This window comes from Erpetoichthys calabaricus, chromosome 2 (assembly GCF_900747795.2).
Source record: "Erpetoichthys calabaricus chromosome 2, fErpCal1.3, whole genome shotgun sequence".
In the NCBI taxonomy this organism is placed as follows: Eukaryota; Metazoa; Chordata; class Cladistia; order Polypteriformes; family Polypteridae; genus Erpetoichthys; species Erpetoichthys calabaricus.
Window position 1 is genome coordinate 26,540,023 of NC_041395.2, and position 25,970 is coordinate 26,565,992.

Here is a 25,970-nt window from a genome sequence, read left to right on the forward strand (position 1 = left end):
ATGAATGTGCGGCTGACAAACCTGCAGAAACTGTGTGATGCAATCATGTCAACATGGACCAGAATCTCAAAGGAGCAGAATCCATGCCACGAAGAACTGAGGCTGTTTTCTGAGCAAAAGGAGGGTCTGCCCAATGTTAGGAAAGTGTGATTATGAATTTACTCATTGACTGTACGTCCCAGTTTACGAAATAATATGTTTGTTTTTTTTTAGTTCTTTCCAGAAATCTTTTATACATAGTTGAAATAAATGATGTAGTAAAAGCAAACAAATGCATACAATTACTAGTACAGGTGATTAATGTATTGGGTAATACAAAAGAATGTACTCTTCCTCAATGTACTGTACTTTCTTAGGATGACAAAATATCCTTCTGGTAAAGAAACCCAAAGGCTTACTTACACACCACACGCACACGCACGCACACACCCACGCACACAAACGCGCGCACACATGCACACGCCATTACACACCCACCCACGCAAACACACACGCCCTCACACGAGGTCCATTTAGAATCGTAACAGATATAAAAAAGAGCTATAGACATTGCGACGGGTGCAAGTCATACACACGCGGCAACGCAGTACCGCGTCATTCCGTCAGTGTTTGGTCACTTTAACTAAGAGCAGTCTGTGCCCAAGCCCTCCAGAGTGTTTTAGTAGGACCCTTCTTTTGCAGTTAATGCCAAAACAAGCCCTTCTCCTATCACTTGTTAGCTGAATCCTGAAGCCCAAGTGGGGTGTTAGCTTTAATGATGCTGTCTGCTTTGTGATTATCAGTAATATACAGTACTCTATATGGACCACTGCAGACGTACGCGAACGCACCTGTTTAAGCTGAGGGTGAGTTACCGTCAGCACCAACGTAACAGTCTGCGCATACAATCTAATGTAACATCTAAAAGGGCTTATATCGACCAAAAAGCCGCCTATTTATATATATGGTATTATCATCATACCAAGATCAAACTTATCAGGAAAGCCAGTTCCACCACAAGACAAACCCCTGGATACACTGGAAGCTGTTGTGAAAAAGAGACAGATTGCAAAATCGGACAACAGAGTGTCCAACAGAGTGTAATTGCAGACTGCAGTACCTATGAGGGTTAGTCATGTGATGCCCCAACATCACAAAAGCCTTCAACGTCAGTCACGAAACACACATCGCATTGCACTATGGGTTAGCATTACGGCCCCGTTACACAATGGCTTAGATTAGGGTTCTGGGAGGGTAATCGGACTCAAACGGCGTTTCGTGACTGACGTTGATGGCATTACCTGACCGGTGTCATAGGTACAAATCGGGTGCCCTTCCAGGAGGCGGTCTCTTGGTGCACTTATAGCCAAAGACACACTAAGAAGCGCTTCTGGGGGTCTTTTCTGCCCACAGCTATCAGTCAATCCAATGCTTCAATCCGATAAACTCATGTTTATTTTTTATTTATTTATTTACTTATTCATTGATTTATTGATTGTTATTTATCCTTCGAGTATGTACACTGTAAAAAATAAAATGTGAAATTTACGATAAAAAAATGGCAGCTGTGATTGCCAGAATTTTACCCTAAACTCTGGTAAGAATATTTTAGGTGTTTGGTATACCTTTTTTAAAGCTGTTTATTATACAGTAAATAACTGGTAGCAGTACAATAGGAATTGAGGTTTTACTGTAAACTGAAATTCACACTGCCAACCATTAAACCATCAGAAAAGAGGTCAGAAGCACAAGCCAATAAACAGCTTTAGTAAAATAACATCATTCAGTATCAAATATGTTAGGCCATTTCATTTCATGCATTGAAAAAAAAAGTAAATGATTAATAAATTTATGGCAAGTTGTCTGGTGGAGAAGAAAAGTTTACGTTTGTGTTGTATGGTGTGGTACAGGATTACCAGTTTATCGAAAACAACCCAACATAAATCAGCAGCGAGCACATAACACTCATCCTGCTCCGTCTTCACTGGCTCCCTGTGCTTCACAGAATCGAATATAAAATCCTACTAATAACCTACAAAGCCTTAAATAACCTCACGCCAAACTACATCAGTGACCTTCTCCATCACTATGTGCCTGTCCGCCCACTAAGGTCCTCTGATTCTGGCAATCTTGTTGTACCCCACACTAATCTACACTCCATGGGTGACAGGGCCTTCAGCTGTTTAGCGCCCAGACTCTGGAATGACCTACCGAAATTAATCAGGTCAGCTGACTCCACGAATTCTTTTAAAAAACAACTCAAAACTCATCTGTTCAGGAAGGCTTTTAGCTCTACTTGACTTTACTACCCTTCTCTCAGTTTACTTCTCTGTCAAGATGCTAATGTAACCTGTGTGTGTGTGCGAGACCATCAATTATGTTATCTGTTTTTTTTTTCAGAATTCACTGTCTTAATCTTCTTTATTTATCTGGTTTGTACAATGCTATATACTGTATTCTTATTATATTCTGTAAGTGCCTTTAGCATGGGAAAGGCGCTATATAAATAAAATGTATTATTATTATTATTATTATTAAATTTATGGCAAGTTGTCTGGTGGAGAAGAAAAGTTTGCGTTTGGGTTGTATGGTGTGGTACAGGATTGCCAGTTTATCGAAAACAACCCAACATAAATCAGCTTCCAGTACCTCAACAGCACTCGGCGAAAAAAGTTTGCTGTGTTTAAGTTTTTATTCTCGATTGTGCAAAGGTGTGCGGGTTATTAGGAACAATAGGACAAAAGGGGGCGTTGCGCTAAATAAAGAAAGAAAGAAAGAAAGAAAGAAAGAAAGAAAGAAAGAAAGAAAGAAAGAAAGAAAGAAAGAAAGAAAGAAAAGGAAAAAGTTGAAGTTCTGAAAAATTGCATCCTACTTTAAATGGCAAAAATACAAACTTATTTTACTTTGGCTGCACATTAAATAAAAGTATTAAGAAAGAGTTCCATGAAGCCAGGACATTTTGAGTTACTAGATGTTTAAAGTTATAGAATATATATGCTTGGTCACCAATGTATTAGAGTAATGCTGACGCGGTCAACAAACAGCAAATTTTCTTTTAATAACTTTCTGTTGTAAAATGAATGGTATAGCGCGATTTCCTTTCACAGAAGAGGAATGTATTTTTTCAGGTTAACAATGTAGAAAATATCACATTGGTCTGTACGTTTTTATTCCACTGTTTTGGTGTTTCTGAAATAGTGCTTTACTGTTTTATATTTTACAGGTGTTAACCTTCGCTATTTGACAGTTTTACATTGTAAATGTAATGTCTATTTTTACAGTGCATCCTTCTTTTTTATGTTTCTGATGCTGTATGCGTCTAAGTTTCTCCTGGAGATTAATAAAGTTTATCTAATCTAATCTTCACAACGTGAATGGCACATACTTATCAATTATAATTTCGCAGTACAGAAAGTGAGTTATTGGCACAGTATGTCGCACACAACATAGGTGTTGTGTTCAAGGTGTCTTCTAGTCCAGTTCAATACCATTCAGTACACAGACAACAAGACCACCACCACGTAGCTCAGTATAGCGCCTGATGACCGAGGGTAGAAACGACCGTGCTCCCCAGTTTTCTCGCTCTGTTACTGAAAGTGTTCCTCATACAGGTGGTGAAAGTAATTGTCCAGGATAGCAAGCAGTTTCTGGAGTGACCTTCTGTTCTACCTCTAACGCCTACGATTGAAAAATCCTTTTAAATGAGTTTGAGTTGGCATTTCCTGTGTTAATGCCAGTTCCTCCGCACACCGAGTTTAGTGGCTGCTTGCGGTTATGATTTGGTGTTTGGATTAAATGCAGCTCTCCGATTAGAGCTCGATGGAATTCGGAGCAGCGCGTCTATCCTGCTGATGTTAGCTGGTCTGCTGCAGAGCACGATGTCCGCTCGTGGTGACGGCACTGACCACTGGAAGCCTGGGCTATTCGTCTAGTGTTTACATGACTGCCTGGCGCGTCAGAATCACTGCCGCTCCTTTGTTTTTCTTTCTTTCAGCATCTATGCTCTTTTGCAAGGGTTTTCGAACCAAGAGCTGCTTTAACAAGATGTAACATTTTAACTCATGATGAATATCCCCACCCACAAAAATGGAAACGCGCGGTCTTAAGATTCGGTTTAGGAAACGGGTCTGGGCGTGGGCTTTTTCCCATATGTTGTCTGTCTTTGAGTTGATCTATTCTGCTGTTTAGTGCCTCTACCGCGCAGAGGGGGCGGTCCGCCACGGGCGGCACATTTTTGGGGGCGGCATTATTGGCCAAAAGGCTCAGTACAATTCGTGTGTAAGCAGCAGGGTTCGGAAAAATATCACTCATGAATGAAAAAAGTAAAATTCACTGATTTTTATCCATGCGCAAATCTTTCAAAAATAATTTTCAGACTGTCCTTCTGTGATGGCATCAGACACAGCACTTGGAATGTATGAGGCAATAACAAAAATAAACATAAACATTACACCGATAATAATTTCTAGGAATATAAACAACAAATTTACAATTTATAATTTCGTTTCATTCTCTGAATGCGTTCTTGCTCTGCGCAGAAAACATCCCCACCTATCACTTGTACACTACAATGGTTCTGGTTTTCGCAGCGTAATCTTAAACTAATACTTAGAACACGGCTTATCAGTGCGTCTCTACTATATCCTTGTCTAGTTGATGCCTATAAATAATTATATGTGAAAAATTATTGCCGATTCTCTATATATGAAAAAATCTATGGAAAATTTAGTGTAATTTTCTATTTAAATAGGTTAACATATTCAGATATGGTGGAGGGCAGTTAATTGAAGCACCGCCCCGCCCCTGTAGATAGATAGATAGATAGATAGATAGATAGATAGATAGATAGATAGATAGATAGATAGATAGATAGATAGATATGAAAGGCACTATATGATAGATAGATAGATAGATAGATAGATAGATAGATAGATAGATAGATAGATAGATAGATAGATAGATAGATAGATAGATATGAAAGGCACTATATGATAGATAGATAGATAGATAGATAGATAGATAGATAGATAGATAGATAGATAGATAGATAGATAGATAGATAGATAGATAGATAGATATGAAAGGCACTATATGATAGATAGATAGATAGATAGATAGATAGATAGATAGATAGATAGATAGATAGATAGATAGATAGATAGATATGAAAGGCACTATATGATAGATAGATAGATAGATAGATAGATAGATAGATAGATAGATAGATAGATAGATAGATAGATAGATAGATAGATAGATAGATAGATAGATACCTTATTAATCTGGAAGGAAATCACAGGGTTAAGCAGCAGACAAAAGAAATGCACAAATACACATAAGACAAGAATAATCATAAGGTTACAAATATTCATATAACAAAGAATGATCTCTTAAGTAAATTAACAAAGTGTTGGTATTACTGGAGGAAGCAGTAGAACAGACAGTCACTCAGGAAACTACAACATCAAAATATATAAATAACAAACAACATGTCACATTTACGTTTTTATTTCTGTTGTATAACATTAATCATTATAAATGCAAGTATTGCCTGCAGATGAAGTACGTCCGCTCCTACGTTTATCACTACCTCATATTAGAATCACATGCACCAGATTCATCATTATAGATCATCTTGTCTGACTCTGTCATATTTAAACTTCAGATATATATATCCAGCGTGATGGAGCACCTGGCCATAAGGCAAAAGTGATAACTAAGTGGCTCAGAGAACAAAACATCAAAATTTGGGGTCCATGGCCAGGAAACTCCCCATTGAGAACTTGTGGTCAGTCCTCAACAGGCGGATGGACTAAACAAAAAACCACCAATTCCGACAAACTCCAAGCCTTGATTATGCAAGAATGGGCTGCCGTCAGTCAGGATTTGGCCCAGAAGTTGATTGACAGCCTGCTAGGGCGAATTGCAGAGGGGCCAACACTGCAGATATTGACTCTTTGCATAAACTTAATATAATTGTTAATAGAAGCCTTTGAAACGTATGAAATGCTTATCATTCTACTTCAGTATACCACAGAAACATCAGACAAAAAGATCTAAAAACACAGAAGAAGCAAACTTTGTGAAAATTAATATTTGTGTCATTCTCAAACCTTTTGGCCACAGCTGTAGATCTGTAACAGGCTCCATACAGTAAATAACCATGAAGAGATGGTAACAGATTTGTGAAATTTCAATAATTCATGATTTTAAAAGGACTCTTGCTGTATGCATTAACTCGAGCTAAGTTCAGGTTTCCTTAATTTGTTTGTGTCCTGCTATGCAGATTTAAGATTTCCGGTGGTTTTCTACATATTTGGAAGTTTATCCAAGCCCAAAGAATCAACTTGAAATGCAAAGAATCCTACTCAGAATGAAATGGTGCTTTCTCAAGAATGGAGCTACGAATGGACCCAGTAAAGGGTCATAAAGCGCCATTAAAAAAAAATGTATTTGTAAAAGTGACCTTCAAGACACACCTCAAATATCACACAGCTGCATGGAGACGTGGGTTCTCTGGTTGATGTCAGAGACTGAGACAGTTACAGGAAACTGCAGCTATTAGAGCTAAGGGGGGACTTGACTTTTTCCAAAAAGTGAAATGGCATGATCTGTTAATTTTTTACTGAATACCTTATTACAAAGTCCAAACTTTCATATTTTTCCCCAAGTACAGATACTGTTAAAATGCAAATCAATTGTTGATTTGTTCACATATGTTAAAAAAGAAACAAAGTTCCATGGGGTGCACTTACATTTTCACATAACTGTATATACACACAAAAAAGTCTTCTGTTAAAAAAATAGATAAATAAAAACAAAACAAAAAAGCATAACGAACGGACTTGAGCCGCTGTGCCCCACCCACAACGACGGGTCAGCGCACACGGACGCCAACAGAACTTACAAAACTCCAAACGGACGGGTTTAGACCCCCGACCTCTGGATCTGCCATCTGCACCCCCTTGTAATTTGCATTATTTCATTTTAGTTTTTAAGGCAACTGATTCCTGAAGATTTCACTCTACAGAAATGTCAAGATAAGCTAATCAGGTTGTATGCTTGGGTGCAGGGAGGGCGCGGGCTGGGGGTGGTCGGTTTGTTGCGACGACTGCCAGACTATAAATGCGCTCGCTGTGATGTTTACTGCAGAGATCGCATTGAGAAAGAGCAGCACGATGGAAGCGTCAGTCGGACACCCTCAGAAGGACGTTAATGCTCCTCCTTATTACCCTGCTACGGTAGTACAAGTTGAACAGGATCCAACGAGCGTAAAAGACCATGTGTTGTGGTCTCTGTTCAGCTTTGGCTATTTGAATTGTTGCTGCCTTGGACTCGTCGCCTTGTGGTATTCTATTAAAGTAAGTACAATTAAAATGACTTCTTTGTTATTTGTCTCAGATTTTAACAGTCAGTCTACGGGGTTTTGTTTTAATGTTACTTTGTGCGCATGTAGTTTAGAGCTCTATAAATCGTTTAGAGCAGGGGGTAATCCTGGAGAGAAGTCAGGAAGCGGGCCTGGACAAGACGCTCTGGCATGTTAGGATCGCGCTCGATCGTTATTAATTATTATAACATTAATATCATTAAGGTTATGGGCGATAAGCAAGCAATTGGAAGTACTTGAAAAAAAGTTAGACGAAGAGTGGGAGAGTGTGAAAACATCAAAATGGAAAAGTACAGCTCCGGGATCGTTGAGGCAGCCGCGTCAATCGTGAATGCAGCACTAACGTCCTTTAAAATTAAATACTAACATTGTGCCGTTTTATCGGCTTGGTCTTTTCTCTTTGTCGCGCTCATTCTTCTCGTGGTTAAAGCTCTCGGCCGGATTGTGGCATCGGTGCCCTTGTATTTAAATGTCACCTGTGGCTGTCACTCCCTCAGAAGACCGGGATCGTTTTAGTGGTTTGCCTGAATTGTACTCGTCTTCATTATTACTTTACATTAATAAAAAAAAAAAACTTTTCTTGTTATTGTAAAGGCCCTTGTGGAAAAATCTACATATGAATCATTTCTTTGATTGAGTTAGAAAATGTACTTGAGCCACGACATAAACGTTACTGTACGCTCAAAGGGCTATCTTAGAAATCATAACATGTGCACCGCGTTCACAGTTTCTGCCTCTCAGTCCTTCCTGTTTCTTGCCTAAACCGTTATGAATATTTAGGGCAGCAGAACCATCCATCTTGCAAACACTCTTATCCAGAAGCTGGGTCGGGGATCGCAACATGTATAGGGCGAAAGACTGGACCAATCCGCGGCCAGGGAGGGCGAACACACACGCACGCGCACGCACGCGCACGCACGCACACGCGGCTAGTTTAGCATCGCAAATCCTACTAAGCTGCACGTCTTTGGGAGGAAATCAGAGCACAGCCAAAGCGGGGACACGGCTGGGGACACGCCAACACCACCCAGGGAACACCTCTTTCGCTTTTACTACAAAGCAGTGGGGCTATCACTGCGCAACCGAGCATCAATCCCCCAAAATCTAAGTCTCAGCACAGAGCGATCCTTGAAGACTGCCATTCACGGGATGGCTTGTGTCTGTAAACGCCCTTTTGTTGACTTTACCCGCTTCGTCCTTCTTTTCTTCCATTGCTCTGTAAATAAAGTGATATATAAAAATCCATGGTTTTAGTTTAACTGAAAAAAATATTCTTTTTCTAAACTGGAACCAAAGCTGTTGTATTGCTGCACCACGAAAAACAGGCAGTTTACTCAGATGAGTTAAATCAAGCCTCCTTTTGCCTGATTATTTGTGAAATATTGTGCTATCTGTCTAAGACTGGATCCAATCCAGGTAATCTACTTGGATCTCAGCATTAAGGTCTGCAGTGCACCCTCTATTGGAATGTATTTTGTAATGCATGTAGTAATATAATGCATTGCATTTGTCATTCCAACAGAGGTCAGAAACATATTGTATGTAGTAACAATATGATTTACTACAAATGTTTCTGATGCACCATCTGTTGGAATGACAAATGCCCTGCATATGTCCCTGTTATATGCCATTTGCTATAGGATTTATAAAAGCAGTGTTAATGTTTTTGATATAACATCTCTGTTATATGCCTTTTGGTAGGAGATTTGTAACAGCAGCATTAATGTGTGTTGTGCGTCATCTGTTGAAATGACAAATGCAATGCATTTTGCACTTAACCTTTTTTATGGTGGATATTATAATATTGTCTTGAACAGAAGTGTGCAACCCTTTAATATTTAACCTCCCAACAAAGACTAAGTAAATTTTGCTTATATTTTGAATGTTATTGCAGGGTTTTTAGCCAGTATCTTTACTGTTCAAGCATAGCATGACTGCAGCTCACCAGAGTTTGTTAACATAGTCCCTCTGTTTGTGAATGTGGGGCGTGAGCAGAGTTTGATATTTGCACTGTAAAAAAATTGCCAGAATTTCACAGGAATTAACTGTAATTTTTCACAATAAAATACTGCATTGAAAAATGCATCACAGCAGGCTGTCATAGGAGAGCATATTACTGTAAATTTGTGTTTGGACTGGTCTGCACTGTAATGTGAGATATTCTCAGTTCATGCATTTTCATACTTTTTCACTCATATTTGTTAAGATGACAGTTAAAAGTTAAATATTGGCACAGGGACACTGAAAGAGACTTGATATTGTAAAAAGTTTTCATTCACACAGAGAAAACCACAGGCACAAGTAATAAGAGGCAGAGTAGTGTTGTGTTGGATATAAATTTTGGGGTAAATATATAAATATCACTGTAAAAAATTCTTTAAAAATACATTAAAAAATACAAAACTGTAATACAAAATAATGGTTAAAACAATTATTTGAAACAGATAAAATGCACATAATCTTATATTCAAGCAGCGTTCTAGCTGTCAATATAAATTAATTGTTTCAATATGCAAGATTATTGTTACGAATAATTGTTGTATTGCTGTAAACTCACAACGGCACACACAACTATATTTGCATAAAGTCTGAATATTTGCATAAGGAACGCCCCTTTTGCAGCAACACTCTAAATTGTTTCTGACGACTCCCAAACCTTTGCATTCTGAGGAACGAAAACATCAAGAGACTAAGCGGTCAAATCGTACACGCAAGGCAGGAGAAAGTGGGGGTTTCCCTAAGATCAGGTGGCTGGACGTCTGAAGCCACCAAAGGACACCAGTGGACGGAAGCTGCCACTTAATGTATTTGTTTTTGATTTAATTAGCCTCTATATTTTTTCAGAGGGAAAGGGAAGAAAGAAACAGAGACCAGGGTGCGTTAAACCTTTAATAATTTCACTGGACTTCTTATGGAGTGTTCAGGATGTGAAAGGAAAATAAACATCCGGACAAAAGCGACGCAAACAAGTAAACCACGGAGTATACAGAGAAGAGTGTTCAGTTAGTGCAGGTCTGAAGCAGAAAACAGAGTTTAACACCGAGAGAATTTAGAAACTCTGCGTATGCACAGACAAAATTTATATTTAGGGAAGTAATGTAATTACTTTTATTTAAGTTTTGAATTACAGTGGTTTTAAGATAATGTTCCAAGTAAAACACTGGCTCGCGTAAATGAATGTGGGTGTGTTCGCGAATGCCGTGGGAGTGTTGGAACTCACTCGGTGCTGTAATGGAGCCCTCATACACAACATATATGGGCAGATGATTAATACGTCCCAAAAAAACAACATTCTCAAAATTCGCCTCCATTAAATGCAGGATCGCCAGAGACAGCTGTGTATCCTAGAAGCAAAACTGGAGTTAAGAAAAGAACAGCTTTAACAATGAAGGATTAAAATAAAAATGTAGCCAGCTAATAAATGCAAGAAAAGAAAATTAATTAGAAAAAAAGAAAAGCGCATACACGGAGAAAATGTGCACGCTCGTTCAGGGGCGTAGCTCTAATTGGTGCCGCTCAGGGCGGGGCGGTGCTTCAATTTGCCGCCCTCCAACATAATAATAATATTAATTCTTTGCATTTATATAGCGCTTTTCTCACTGCTCAAAGCGATTAGCAATTGCAGGTTAAGGGCCCAACAGAGCAGAGACCCGTTTGGCATTTTACGGGATTCGAATAATGCAACATTCCGATTGCCAGTGCAGATCCCAGCCTCAGAGCCACCACTCCACACATAGGTCTACCTGAAAAAGTTGACATATTTAAATAGAAAATTAAAATGACGTATACAGAAGAATTAAGATAAATTTTGCATAGATGTTTTTCATAAATAGAGAAACAGCAATAATTTTTCACATATAATTATTTATAAGCATCAACTAGACAAGAATATAGTAGAGACGCACTGTAAAACCGTGTCCTAATTATTAGTTTAAGATCAGAACCAGTGTAGTGTACAAGTGATAGGTGGGGATGTTTTCTGCGCAGAACAAGAACGCATTCGGATTGATGACGAAACGAAATTATAAATTGTAAATTTGTTGTTTATCTTCCTAGAAATTATTATCGGTGTAATGTAATTATGTTTATTTTTGTTATTGCCTCATGCATTTCAAGTGCTGTGTCTGATGCCGACACCGAAGGACAGTCTGGAAATTATTTTTGAAGCATTTGTGGATAACAATCAGAGAATTTTACTTTTTCATTCATGAGTGATATTTTTCCGAACCCTGCTGCTTACACACGAATTGTACTGAGCCTTTTGGCCAATAATGCCGCCGCCAAAAATGTGCCGCACCCCTTACGTCCGCCTCTCGCCACTCCGCTACGCTCGTTATATGCAACAAGTGCGTGAGGTTTGAAATTTAAAACTTGACGTTAGCACTAAGCGCTGCGTCACTAACGTTTCAAATAAAGCAATATGATATCTGAAAAAAATGAGTGGGACATGCATTTAATTTTATAACTTGATAAAGGGGGTGTTCTGTTCTCTGCGCGGAGTCTGCGTCTCCTCCCCCCAATGTCTGTTTGCGTTTCCTCCATCAAGCAAGAGGCGTGAAGGTTAGACGAACTGGCGTTGTTAAAGCGACCCAGGTGCGAATGGATGCGTGTGTGAGTGAGTGGGTGTTCTGGCACCCTGTCCAGGGATTGTTCCTGCCTTGTACCCTTAGATTTCTGGGATAGGCTCCAGCTTTCCCGTGACCCTGCCCTGGATAAATGGATTATATGATAAAGGTATAAGTTTCTTACTATTCTTAGGGCAAGATTTGCTTTTGCTGGTGTGTCGACTGCTCTCAATGGAATTTCCCCATATACTGTAATATACATCTTAAGATGGGTCACTTTGACAACGTTTTCACTTTTTTTGTGTATGTGTTTCTTTGTGTAAACAAAAAACTTCCTTTTTGTTTTGGGCAAAATTTACCCTTAACAAGTTTCCAACTGTGTCCCTGTGTTCTTGATGAACTCATTTTAAAGTCACAGTCTCAATCCACTGCACTAATTCACTTCCTAATTTTAAAACACTTCAATCATGTCTCATTTTTATATCCTTTTGCTTAAATTGTAAAGGCTCAGCTCTTTTAATCTGTCTTAATAACTCATCCCCTGTAGCCCTGGAATGAGCCTAGTCGCTCTTCTCTGGACTTTATCTAGCACTGCTATGTCCTTTTTGAGACCAAAACTGCACTCAGTACTCCAGATGAGGCCTCACCAGTGTGTTATAAAGCTTGAGCAGAACCTTCTGTGACTTGTACTCTACACATCAAGGCGCTATATAACCTGACAGTCTGTTAGCCTTTTTAATGACTTCTGAACACTGTCTGGCAGTTGATAGTGTCGAGTCCGCTGAGACTCCTAAATCCTTCTCATAAGGTGTACTCTCGATTTTCTGACTTCCCATTGTGTATTCAAACCCAACATTTATACTTCCTATGTGTAATCCATCCATCCATCCATTTTCCAACCCGCTGAATCCGAACACAGGGTCACGGGGGTCTGCTGGAGCCAATCACAGCCAACACAGGGCACAAGGCAGGAACCAATCCTGGGCAGGGCGCCAACCCACCGCAGGACACACACAAACACACCAAGCACACACCAGGGCCAATTTAGAATCACCAATCCACCTAACCTGCATGTCTTTGGACTGTGGGAGGAAACCGGAGCGCCCGGAGGAAACCCACGCAGACACGGGGAGAACATGCAAACTCCACGCAGGGAGGACCCGGGAAGCGAACCCGGGTCCCCAGGTCTCCCAACTGCGAGGCAGCAGTGCTACCCACTGTGCCACCGTGCCGCTCCCTATGTGTAATACTTGACATTTACTGATTTTACATTTCATCTGCCACAAATCTTCCCAACCTGTATGCTGTCCAAGTTCCTCTTTGATATTTCAACGGATTTAAGATTATCTGCTAATCCACCTATCTTGGTAACATCTGTAAAGTTAACCAGCTTGTTACTTATATTCCTATCTAAATCATTTATATATATTAAAACCAGCAGCGGGCAGCGCGGTGGCGCAGTGGGTAGCGCTGCTGCCTCACAGTAAGGAGACCCGGGTTCACTCCTGGGTCCTCCCTGCGTGGAGTTTGCATGTTCTCCCCGTGTCTGCTTGGGTTTCCTCCGGGTACTCCGGTCTCCTCCCACAGTCCAAAGACATGCAGGTTTGGTGCATTGGCGATTCTAAATTGTCCCTAGTGTGTGCTTGATGTGTGTGTGTGTGCGCACCCTGTGGTGTGCTGGCGCCCTGTCTGGGGTCTGTTTCCTGCCTTATGCCCTGTGTTGGCTGGGATTGGCTCCAGCAGACCCCCATGACCCTGTAGTTAGGATATAGCAGGCTGGACAATGGATGGATCACCACTCTTAACCTCGGCCAATTCTGATGAGGTTCCTCACACCATCACTCTCTGCTTCCTGTGTCTGAGCCAATTCTGCACCCATCTAAAAACATCACCCTGAACTCCCACTTCTTTTAGTTTGATGCCCAACCTCTCAGGTGGCACCTTATCAAAGGTGTTTGTTTGAAAAGTTGCAGCTCGTTCCTTAAAGAGAATCAAACAGATATCGAATGGGAGTGTAAGTTCATCACAGCCTGTCCCTCAATTATGATTTGTTGTATCAGGGCCACAAGACTTTTTTTGAATGTAGGAGATCATTTGAAGAAGTTGTTGCATTGCATGGATTATATAAAACCTCACACTACTTCATCATACACTACCATAGTGGGCCCACGATGTGGTATAGTTAGCACTTGCCAACTCAGTGCTTCAGAGCGATCTCATAGGGGAGCCATTTTAGTTTCCCAAAAGAGCCATCCACATGAAGGTTCCAGAGAGAACCTTTTATTTAGATTCATAACAAGTCTCCATAAATAACCATTGATTGACAATAACAGACATCAAATGCCAATGGGCTCATGATTTTCAAGGAATTCTTCCTGTATACAATCAGTAAGTTCACATTTACTTGATTTTTTAGTATTCTACTAGATATCTGTTTTGTCCACATATTAGCAACAATTTAAAGCTCAAAGAAATTTGAAACCTCATTTCATCTTGCCTGAAGAAGGGGCCTGAGTTGCCTTGAAAGCTTGCATATTGTAATCTTCTTAGTTAGCCAATAAAAGGAGTCATTTTGCTTGACCTCTCGTTAAACCCCAAAGAGCCAATTTCATATGCAAAGAACCTTCCGAAGTTTAATGGTTCTTTGTTAAGTAGTGGCTCTATGAGGAACTACAGAACCCACAGTAGTGCCATTATTTGTAAAAGAGTGTGGGTGGGACCAGTAATATCTACACACACGCTTGTCCCATTATGATTGAAAGCACCATCACACCTCATCAAGGTGACCCCCAGTGGAATATGCCACCATGCTGGAGCAGTATGTCCTTGTGCCCATTTTCCCTAAATCTCAAAGAAGGTCCCATGTTGTGTATCCAATGGCAGGAAATCAGGACTATTGCAACGCCCTTCATCACCCTGACCTATTAAAATCAACAAATTCCAGCAGCTTTGGACAAAAATTGAGACTGAAGAAAAGGCAAAGAATTACCAGTTTCTTCATGCATTATATTTTTAGATGGACTGACAAATTTGATAACTCCAGCAGATTGAAGTGATCCATGAGTCATGTTGGTCTTTTCATCTATTCCTGGAGGACCTTCCTTAATGATGTTAAATGGGCTCTTTATATATAAAAGTTATGAAAGGGCAGGCTGTGAGTTATATGCTCACATTCAGTCAGTGCCACAGAAATTTAACTTCACATAGCCTTTTTGGAGGATTTTAAACTCCATCCTTTGCCAACAAAGCTATGGTATCTGCTAATGGAAACAAAAACAAAGTAGTTAGAGAGTCAGTAGATGTTTAGAAGCACAAATCAAATTAGGATGTAGCAGAGTACAAATAATATAATCATGATGGCCTTTACTGGAAAATAGCATTTACAAAATTGACAATTCCGTGATGGACTCTGGGAAGCGGTCCAAGTTTCTGGAAAAGATCATATTACTTGACAACAGAGAGCCCGGAGCTAAAATACAAAAGAAAGCATGAAATGGAGAACATCATAGCTGTTAGACACTCAAGACTCTCTGTATAAACCATCAAATCACTAGCCTATACTCTGAATCCCAATGGAGTATCTGCTCCATGCATTTGACACATGTCTCCGGGAAGATGAACTGAAAAAGAAAATTAAAAGAAGGTGCGCATGGGGATGCAGTTGTTAGTCCTGAGCTTGAATTCCATGCTTGGTTTCGGTCAATCCATGGCTGAACCAGCTTTCTCTCTTTGAGAGGTGATTGTCAGATTGTAAGATTACATGGTGAAGTTAGGTTATAGAGGTGTGTGCACAGGTGGACCAGGCAATGGACAGGCACCTCATCCTGGGGTGGTCCCACCCTGGTGTCCAATGTTGGTGTGATGGGCTTCTGTCCCTCCAGACTCTGAAGAGGAATAAATGGCTGGAGATTGTTACCTCATGTTAAAAATAAGCTTGATATCTATCTATCTATCTATCTATCTATCTATCTATCTATCTATCTATCTATCTATCTATCTATCTATCTATCTATCTATCTATCTATCTATCTATCTATTATATAGTGCCTTTCATATCTATCTATCTATCTATCTATCTATCTATCTATCTATCTATCTATCTATCTATCTATCTATCTATCTATCTATCTATCTATCTATCTATTTTATAGTGCCTTTCATATCTATCTATCTATCTATCTATCTATCTATCTATCTATCTATCTATCTATCTATCTATCTATCTATCTATCTATCTAGTGCCTTTCACATCTATCTATCTATCTATCTATCTATCTATCTATCTATCTATCTATCTATCTATTATATAGTGCCTTTCACATCTATCTATCTATCTATCTATCTATCTATCTATCTATCTATCTATCTATCTATCTATCTAGTGCCTTTCACATCTATCTATCTATCTATCTATCTATCTATCTATCTATCTATCTATCTATCTATCTATCTATCTATTATATAGTGCCTTTCACATCTATCTATCTATCTATCTATCTATCTATCTATCTATCTATCTATCTATCTATCTATCTATCTATCTAGTGCCTTTCACATCTATCTATCTATCTATCTATCTATCTATCTATCTATCTATCTATCTATCTATCTATCTATCTATATAGTGCCTTTCACATCTATCTATCTATCTATCTATCTATCTATCTATCTATCTATCTATCTATCTATCTAGTGCCTTTCACATCTATCTATCTATCTATCTATCTATCTATCTATCTATCTATCTATCTATCTATCTATCTATCTATCTATCTATCTAGTGCCTTTCACATCTATCTATCTATCTATCTATCTATCTATCTATCTATCTATCTATCTATCTATCTATCTATCTATCTATCTATCTATTATATAGTGCCTTTCACATCTATCTATCTATCTATCTATCTATCTATCTATCTATCTATCTATCTATCTATCTATCTATCTAGTGCCTTTCACATCTATCTATCTATCTATCTATCTATCTATCTATCTATCTATCTATCTATCTATCTATCTATCTATCTATCTATCTATCTATCTATTATATAGTGCCTTTCACATCTATCTATCTATCTATCTATCTATCTATCTATCTATCTATCTATCTATCTATCTATCTATCTATCTATCTATCTATCTAGTGCCTTTCACATCTATCTATCTATCTATCTATCTATCTATCTATCTATCTATCTATCTATCTATCTATCTATCTATTATATAGTGCCTTACACATCTATCTATCTATCTATCTATCTATCTATCTATCTATCTATCTATCTATCTAGTGCCTTTCACATCTATCTATCTATCTATCTATCTATCTATCTATCTATCTATCTATCTATCTATCTATCTATCTATCTATCTATTATATAGTGCCTTTCACATCTATCTATCTATCTATCTATCTATCTATCTATCTATCTATCTATCTATCTATCTATCTATCTAGTGCCTTTCACATCTATCTATCTATCTATCTATCTATCTATCTATCTATCTATCTATCTATCTATCTATATAGTGCCTTTCACATCTATCTATCTATCTATCTATCTATCTATCTATCTATCTATCTATCTATCTATCTATCTATCTATCTATCTAGTGCCTTTCACATCTATCTATCTATCTATCTATCTATCTATCTATCTATCTATCTATCTATCTATCTATCTATCTATCTATCTATCTAGTGCCTTTCACATCTATCTATCTATCTATCTATCTATCTATCTATCTATCTATCTATCTATCTATCTATCTATCTATCTATCTATTATATAGTGCCTTTCACATCTATCTATCTATCTATCTATCTATCTATCTATCTATCTATCTATCTATCTATCTATCTATCTAGTGCCTTTCACATCTATCTATCTATCTATCTATCTATCTATCTATCTATCTATCTATCTATCTATCTATCTATCTATCTATCTATCTATCTATCTATCTATCTATCTATTATATAGTGCCTTTCACATCTATCTATCTATCTATCTATCTATCTATCTATCTATCTATCTATCTATCTATCTATCTATCTATCTATCTATCTATCTATCTATCTAGTGCCTTTCACATCTATCTATCTATCTATCTATCTATCTATCTATCTATCTATCTATCTATCTATCTATCTATCTATCTATCTATCTATCTATCTAGTGCCTTTCACATCTATCTATCTATCTATCTATCTATCTATCTATCTATCTATCTATCTATCTATCTATCTATCTATCTATCTATCTATCTATCTATCTATCTATCTATCTACCTATCTATCTATTAGATCAGTCTAGATAAGAACAGGCCATTCAGCCCAACAAGGCTCCTCAGTCCTATCCACTTAATTCTTCTAAAATACCATCACGTCTATTAATAACATGAAGTCTAGTATAGACAGAGAGATCAACAGTCAAAAGGAGTGTTGTAGTCCCAAAGGATGTTCCATTTAATAACAAAAGACAAAGGGATTAGCATGCAACATTCGTAAATTGAAGACGTGTTAAATGCCAACTGCCCTGGTCTGAAGCGGGTCCAACAATGAACATTTACTGATTTAAAAAATGACAGGACATCGGTGCTATCTGTATTATTCTTACTGACTTTCAGATAAAGCATAATGATAAGATCATTTTTTTCATATAAGCAAGATAGTTTCCTACAAATAGGACCCATAACAAACGACTCACTAAGTCACTCTCTCTAAAGCCAAAAGACACCCAGAAGGCCATCTACACATGGCACTGGCAGTGAGACATGGCTGGAAATTCTGATTTCATACCCTGCATAATCATGGCAATCACAGGTATTTAGTTATCTGTTTTGGTCCTTTAAAGGGGTCCCAGTGGGCTGAGGAGTCGGATCTTACAGGTTTGTAGTCAGCCCACAGATTACACATTGAGACTCCAGTAAGTAATTTAGTCCTCTTTTCCATCAATGTTTAAAAATATATGTTTTAGTTTTCCCTGTGAGTGGGATTGTACACTCTAAACAATAATGATTCTTTAATGGCATTTTATATTTCTGTACTGGGTTTTGTGGCTCCTCGTAGAGCTGTTGTTTGACAAAGCACCATTTTATTCTGAGAAGGGTTCTCTGCATAAGAAGTTGGTTCTTTGTCCTTTGAAAAACCTAATATGTTAAAAAAAAACTGAAATTTTTTATGTATGGTAAGCTACCTATCAGAACACTGACAGATGAAGAAAACCTGAACTTACTGTTGTATATATGCAGCAAGAGTCCACGACCCATTGGTATTTCACACATCTGTTACCATCTATATATGTTTATTTTCTGTATGGGGCCTTATTTAGACTGTTATGGGTCTAAATAAATAAACGTTCTTTCTGGGACCTTCATGTAAAGGGCTCTTTTGGGAACAAAAAATGGTTGGCCTATGGCATCATATTGAAGAACCACTCTGGCACCTTTTATTTTAAGGAGTGTATCTACCAGAAAGGACCACCATTACATGAAACTGAATAATACCGAATGTCACACTGCAGTGTTTTATGTGTTTTTGTTTTTTCTTCTTTCTACAGTCCAGAGATCAAAAGCTTGCAAAAAACTTGACCCTGGCCAGTGGTTATGGAGCTTCGGCGAAGCGTTTCAACATTGCTGCAACAGTCCTGTCAGTCATTGTGTTTATCATCGTAATCGCAATTTATGCAACCACGATAGCAGCAGCTATATCTCAAATGAAAGGTCCACACTGAAAGAAAACGAGAGAGACCCTTAAATGCAAGATAACATCTGTCCTGTCCTGTTAAACAAAATGTATCAAGCCAGCCATGTGAGAGATATTACTTCCCCTCATTATTGTGTCTTGCACTGCTATGGCGCTTAATCAATGAATGCTGTTTTTCTGCACTACATTGGTTTACTTCTTTATATTATCTTCTAACTGCTTGCCTGTTATAAACTTTTGCATTAAAAACCCAATGACCAACGATCTCTATCCTGAATATGTTATGTTTATTCGCTATTGGTGACGGGATATCCAACATTCATTTCAATTTTTGCTTACCAAGCTTTTTACAACAGAACTTTACTTTATAGAAGTTAGCAGATTACAGAGATATTAAGTATACTTTGTTCATGATTGGAACGACATGGGAAAAATAAAAATGATAAAATATAAACTACTGGGAAACCAAGGAATCCAAATCCCATCCAGAGCCTCCTTATAGAAAATAAGAAGATATCATTTAGTTATTGGTGTTGTGACCACATGGGCGCACTGCATTAGTCAACCCACCATCTCTTTAAGTAATGTTCCCATTTCTAAGCAGGCAGAAATTCCTTATTAAGATGTAAATTGGGTGAGGGATAGAAGGTTTTTCTTCATACCAAGAACCACAGACAACATGTTATATCTTGACAAGTAGTGTGGCAGAGAGGAGTACTTGAGGGACCTTCAGAACTCTACTTGATGTCATTTTGGAGAAATTAGGTGCATCGGATTGGTGAGCTTGTCAATATTTTTGTAATGTTCTAATACAATTAAACTCATGCAAAATAATTGTGGTAAGTACATAAGAAACAACAGAGAACATTCAAATTCTGACAAACAAAAGGAGGTCATTCATTCCATCAGGCTCACTTGTTTATCTAATAGTTAAGCTGTCCCATATCTCATTCAGATACTTGAACTACATGGCCTGGTCGTTTGTTCCTGATTTCCACTATGCAAAGAAGAGCTTCATAGCTTCAGTTTAAAACCCACTTTCCCTTAATTTCCACTGGTGTCCTCAAGAATGTGATTCTCCCTTTAGTTGAAAGTATTCTGCTGGATCTGTTTTATCAATAACTTTGTGAACTTTGAAGTCCTGCAGTCTCATCCACTTGAGACCAACTTGGTTGGTTTAAGTCTATGCCAGTCTACATACAAAGTCTTTTGGCTTACAAAGTCCAAAGTTAGCACAGTGGAACTCTAACACACACACACACACACACACACACATATATAAATTAAAGGAACGATTTAAAAACACATCAGATCTCAACGGGAAAAAAATCCTGCTGGATATCTCTACTGATATGGACTGATATGGTAATGTGTTAGGAACGAAAGGATGCCACAGCGTTTGATGGAAATGACAAATTATCAACCTACAGAGGGCTGAGTTCAAAGACACCCCGAAAATCAAAGTGAAAAAAAGATGCGGAAGGTAGGCTCGTCCATTTTGCCAAAATTTAATTGCAGCAACTCCAAATCGTACTCAGTAGTTTGTATGGCCCCCGCGTGCTTGTATGAATGCCTGACAACGTCCTAATGAGACGACAGATGGTGTCCTGGGAGATCTCCTCCCAGATCTGGACCTGGGCATCACTGAGTTCCAGGACAGTCTGAGGTGCAACCTGGCGGCATCGGATGGAATGAAACATAATGTCACACCCAGAGGTGTTCTATTGGATTGAGGTCAGGCGACTGAACGTGTGGGCCAGTCAATGGTATCAACTCCTTCATCCTCCAGGAACTGCCTGCATACTCTCGCCACATGAGGCCGGGTATTGTCGTGCACCAGGAGGAACCCAGGAGCCACTGCACCAGCATAGGGTCTGACAATGGGTCCAAGGATTTCATCCCGATACCTAATGTCAGTCAAGGTGCTGTTCTCTAGCCTGTGGAGGTCTGTGCGTCTCTCCATGGATATGCATCCCCAGACCATCACTGACCCACCACCAAACTGGTCGTGCTGAATGATGTTACAGGCAGTATAACATTCTCCATGGCTTCTCCAGACCCTTTCACATCTGCCACATGTACTCAGGGTGAACCTTCCCTCATCTGTGAAAAGCACAGGGTGCCAATGGTAGACCTGCCAATTCCAGTATTCTATGGCAAATGCCAATCAAGCTCCACTGTGCCGGGCAGTGAGCACAGGGCCCACTAGAAGACGTCGCCCTCAGGCCTTATGAAGTCTGTTTCTGATTGATTGGTCAGAGACATTCACACCAGTGGCCTGCTGGAGGTAATTTTGTAGGCTCTGGCAGTGCTCGTCCTTTTCCTCCTTGCCCAAAGGAGCAGATACCGGTGGGTCCTGCTGATGGGTTAAGAACCTTCTACAGGCCTGTCCAGCTCTCCTAGAGTAACTGCTTGTCTCTTGGAATCTCCTCCATGCCCTTGAGACTGTGTTGGGAGACACAGCAAACCTTCTGGCAACGGCACATATTGATGTACCATCCTGGAGAAGATGGACTACCTGTGCTACCTCTGATGAGGAGGGAAAAATGTCAGTGGCCTCCACCTGTTAAACCATTCATTCCTGCTTTGGGGGTCGTCTCATTGTTGCCCCTCTAGTGCACCTGTTGTTAATTTCATTAACACCAAAGCAGCTGAAACTGATTAGCAATCCCCACTGCTACTTAACTGACCAGATCAATAGCCCAGAAGTTTCATTGACTTGACACTATATATATATTGTGACGGGAGGCCTTGGCCATTACCCGGCTGTGACGTCACCTGGAGGGAAGGCACTAGGGGAGAGAGCATCTGAGGGACATTTCTACCTCTAGGACACTAGATAGCAGCCCTCCTGGGCGGCTGTGGCACTACGAATTCCCACAGGGCACACCGGGACTTGGAGCTTGGTACAGAGCTGTTGGGTTCCATGGGGGCAACCAGGCAGAGCTGCAGAGCCATTCAATGGATTTTCACCATACCTGGGAATGATTCCAGGTAATCCTGATGAACCACCTGGAGCACTCCCAGGTGCTGAATAAAAGGGGCCACCTCACTCCATTCGAGGTAGACAAAGCTTGCTGGGAGAGGAGTGGAGGTGGCAGAGAAAGAGAAAGGAAGAAGGGGATTGAGCATTGTGTGCTTTGTGCTTTATGTACAGTATTGTGACGGGGAGCGAAGGAAAGGTGCTCCCCTGAGAAATTAATGCGTGTTTCTTTGGACCTGTGCCTCTGTGCCTGTCTGTGTCTGGGTTTGGGGAGCTGTATGCCCCCAGTATTCCACTATATACTGGAATATATGCCAACTTAAGAAGGACATGTACACAATAATTAAATTATACAACCCCCCCCCCCTTGATCATACTGACTTAGTCACCTCCACTCACCCACCCCACCCCCCTCCATACTGAATGTGTTGCTATATATTGCCTTTGATTCTTGTAAGTCTAAGCATTATCCTCTGATGAAGACCCCTGATAGGGGTTGAAAGCTCAGGAATAAAACTATTTTATGATACGTGATTCGTTTTTTCTCCCTTCGTGGATCTCCAACTGCAAATATGCAAACCGTATCACAGACCTTCTCTTCCATATATATATATATATCCTTCCTTGGAAAGCAAGAAGAGAACATTTTCATTCATCTCAACTTTTCTCCTGTGGTTCTCCCCATGCTTCTGGTATGTTCTTCACAAGTTAGTGCTCCAAACTGTGACAGTGTGTATAAAGTGCCAACCCAAATTCAACTTAATTAAAAAACTCAAATCAAATATTTATTTCTGGTAGGTATGTCATGTGATGGCATTGTCTAACCCACTTACTCCAGACCAGGGTCACAGCGGGCCAATCCATTGCAGGACCAACAAACACACATATATGGGCCAATTAAGCATCTACAATTTACCTAACCTGCATGTCTTTGAACAATGGGAGAAAAATGAAGCCCCCCAGAGGAAACCCATGCAGACATGAGGAGAACATGCAAACTCCATGCAGGGAGGACCTGGAAATGTGAATGTCTAACCCATGCTTTGAGTCTTGCTGTATGCCAGCGTTTCTCAACCTTTAAGTATTTGCGACCCGAGTTTTCATAACAGTTTTAATCGCACACCCCTAAAGTTTTTTTGAAACCCTAATAAAATTTATTCCTATATTTTTTGCTGCCGATACACCGCTACAAGTTTAAAGTTTTCCTATGAATAGCAAAATTACGACACATATGGCAACATTCGTGCCCCCTTTGTTTGGCCACTCCCCACAGTTTGAAAACTGCTGCTCTATGCCAAGATATGAATTTAGCAGAAATGTTAGAAAGTTCAAACACACAGAGAACCATAGATACTTGTATTAAGGTATACAGCATACATAACATTCAGAGACTCTTTCACAAGGATTTTATGTTCCAGTTTTATGCAACAATCATTTAACTGTTTTAGGGCGGATGTTGACTTTTGTCAACACAAGGGTTGAGGGAGGATGTCAACTGAAGTTGATATCCAGGGGCAAAGGGTAATAAAAGCAGTTACATTATAGGTAGACACTCTTTCCAAGGAGGACCGTTAGACTTATTGACTTGACGTTGAATCCCTACGTGGAGTAAATAGCATGGCAGAGATGTCAGGTGAGAGACGCAAATGCACAGAGCAAAGTACTCCGTGCATGTCATTTATTTTATTTTTATGTATTTTTGCTGAATCGGGCTCTGGCTTATCGAACTCCGATTTTGATGCAAGTGATCTGGAGGTCGAAAAATGAAAGTCAGGTACGTGCATCAGCTGATCAGTCCCCAGCTGATCGATTCCCAGCTAATTGTAGTGCTGAACACCCTATGGCAACATTCATCCTGAGAGGACTACACAGACATGCTGTAGATCCATGTGAGGAAAGTTGGCTACTGGACTTCATCAAACAACACAGCGTGCTAGTGGACACTACAGATTATCAGCCACTTCAAGTTGTTGTTTTCCAGAAAATGAATTTCAGGTTATGCATGATGAGACAAACAGGTATGCAGTAAGTATGTGAATTTACATACTGTAGAGGCTCATGGAACCTAAAACTGTGACATTTGTCATGAATAAGTATTTTAAATTGATTTATGTGTGAAACCACTGCTTTGAGTGTTTTTTGGAAAAATATTCAGCCCTGGGACAAAAGAAAAAAATAATAATTAGCCCTGAAAGAGTTAAAGTCATACTTTCCCTCATCAAGCCACACTCAATGCAGGATTTTAGAAATGTTCAACATTTATTCAAAATAAAAACCTGAAATATTCAATTGGTACACATTTTCAGACCTTTTAATTCTTATTCAGCTGAAGTACCATTTAGCAGCGATTCCAGCCTGGAGTCTTCTTCGGTATTATGTGACAAGGTACACACACTTGAGTTTTGGGATTTTCTGCCAATCTTTTCTGCAGATCCTCTCAAGCTCTGTTAGGCTGGATGGAGACAGTCAATGAACGACTATTTTCAGGTCTTTTCAGAAATGTTTCATTGGGATCAATTTGGGCTCTGGAATGGGCCACTCAAAGACATTCCAAGAGTTGTCATTAAGCTACTCCTCTGTTGTGTTTGCATTGAGCTCAGGGTCATTGCCCAGTTTGGAGGTGAGTCTTCAGCCCAGTCTGATGTCCACAGCACTTTGAAGCAGATTTTCATTAAGGGGGTCTAATTACTTGGCTCCATTGAGTGTTGCCTTGACCCTGACTAGTCTCCCAGTCTCTGATGCTGCCACCATCTTGCTACACTGTTGGTATGGTATTGTACAAGTAATGAGGAGTTACTCATTAACTCTGATGTGGTGTTGTCATCTTTTTCTCCAGGTGACTAGGGGGCTCCGCCCCCTGCTCGCTTCGCTCGCCAACCCCTGGTGTTGGGAAATGACAAAGAGCGTGATGTATGAATGAGATATAGAATAGTGTGAAGGTGTAGATGATGCAAATAGAAATCAAACAATAAAGTGTGTGGCACAGTGTAAAGGTTTATTGGAAAATTTCTTTGTACACGCCGTTTAAGTGTAAAAGGTAATTCCAGGTCAGAACTTGTAAGGTCAATGAAGATGGTCATTGTCGTGATCAGAGTCAACTTTGTCAGAGCTTAGAAAGAGTTGTGTCTCTCCAGGAAGTAATGCAATGACTTGGGTATTTATGTTTTCCACATTAATATTTTTTGGATATAATATAGTGCGTTGTGTTAAAAGGGGCATTTGGTCTAATGAGATTGCTGTTCCAAATATCTCTGTAACTAAGTCGTCGCAGATAAAGGCTTGAGGAATTGTAATAATATCTGGGTGAAGTCTATCTGTATTGGTGAGTGTACCATCTCCCAGTTG

At 39.4% G+C, this 25,970-nt stretch overlaps 1 protein-coding gene across 1 annotated transcript; it reads left to right on the plus strand.

The window, feature by feature from the left end:
- The first annotated feature begins 7,121 nt into the window (after positions 1-7,121).
- Positions 7,122-19,904, plus strand: LOC114645705 (dispanin subfamily A member 2b-like). The gene is made up of 2 exons (XM_028793523.2): positions 7,122-7,340; positions 19,497-19,904. The coding sequence occupies exons 1-2, from the start codon at positions 7,158-7,160 to the stop codon at positions 19,668-19,670; spliced, it is 357 nt and encodes a 118-aa protein (XP_028649356.2). The 5' UTR covers positions 7,122-7,157; the 3' UTR covers positions 19,671-19,904.
- Positions 19,905-25,970: the final 6,066 nt, after the last annotated feature.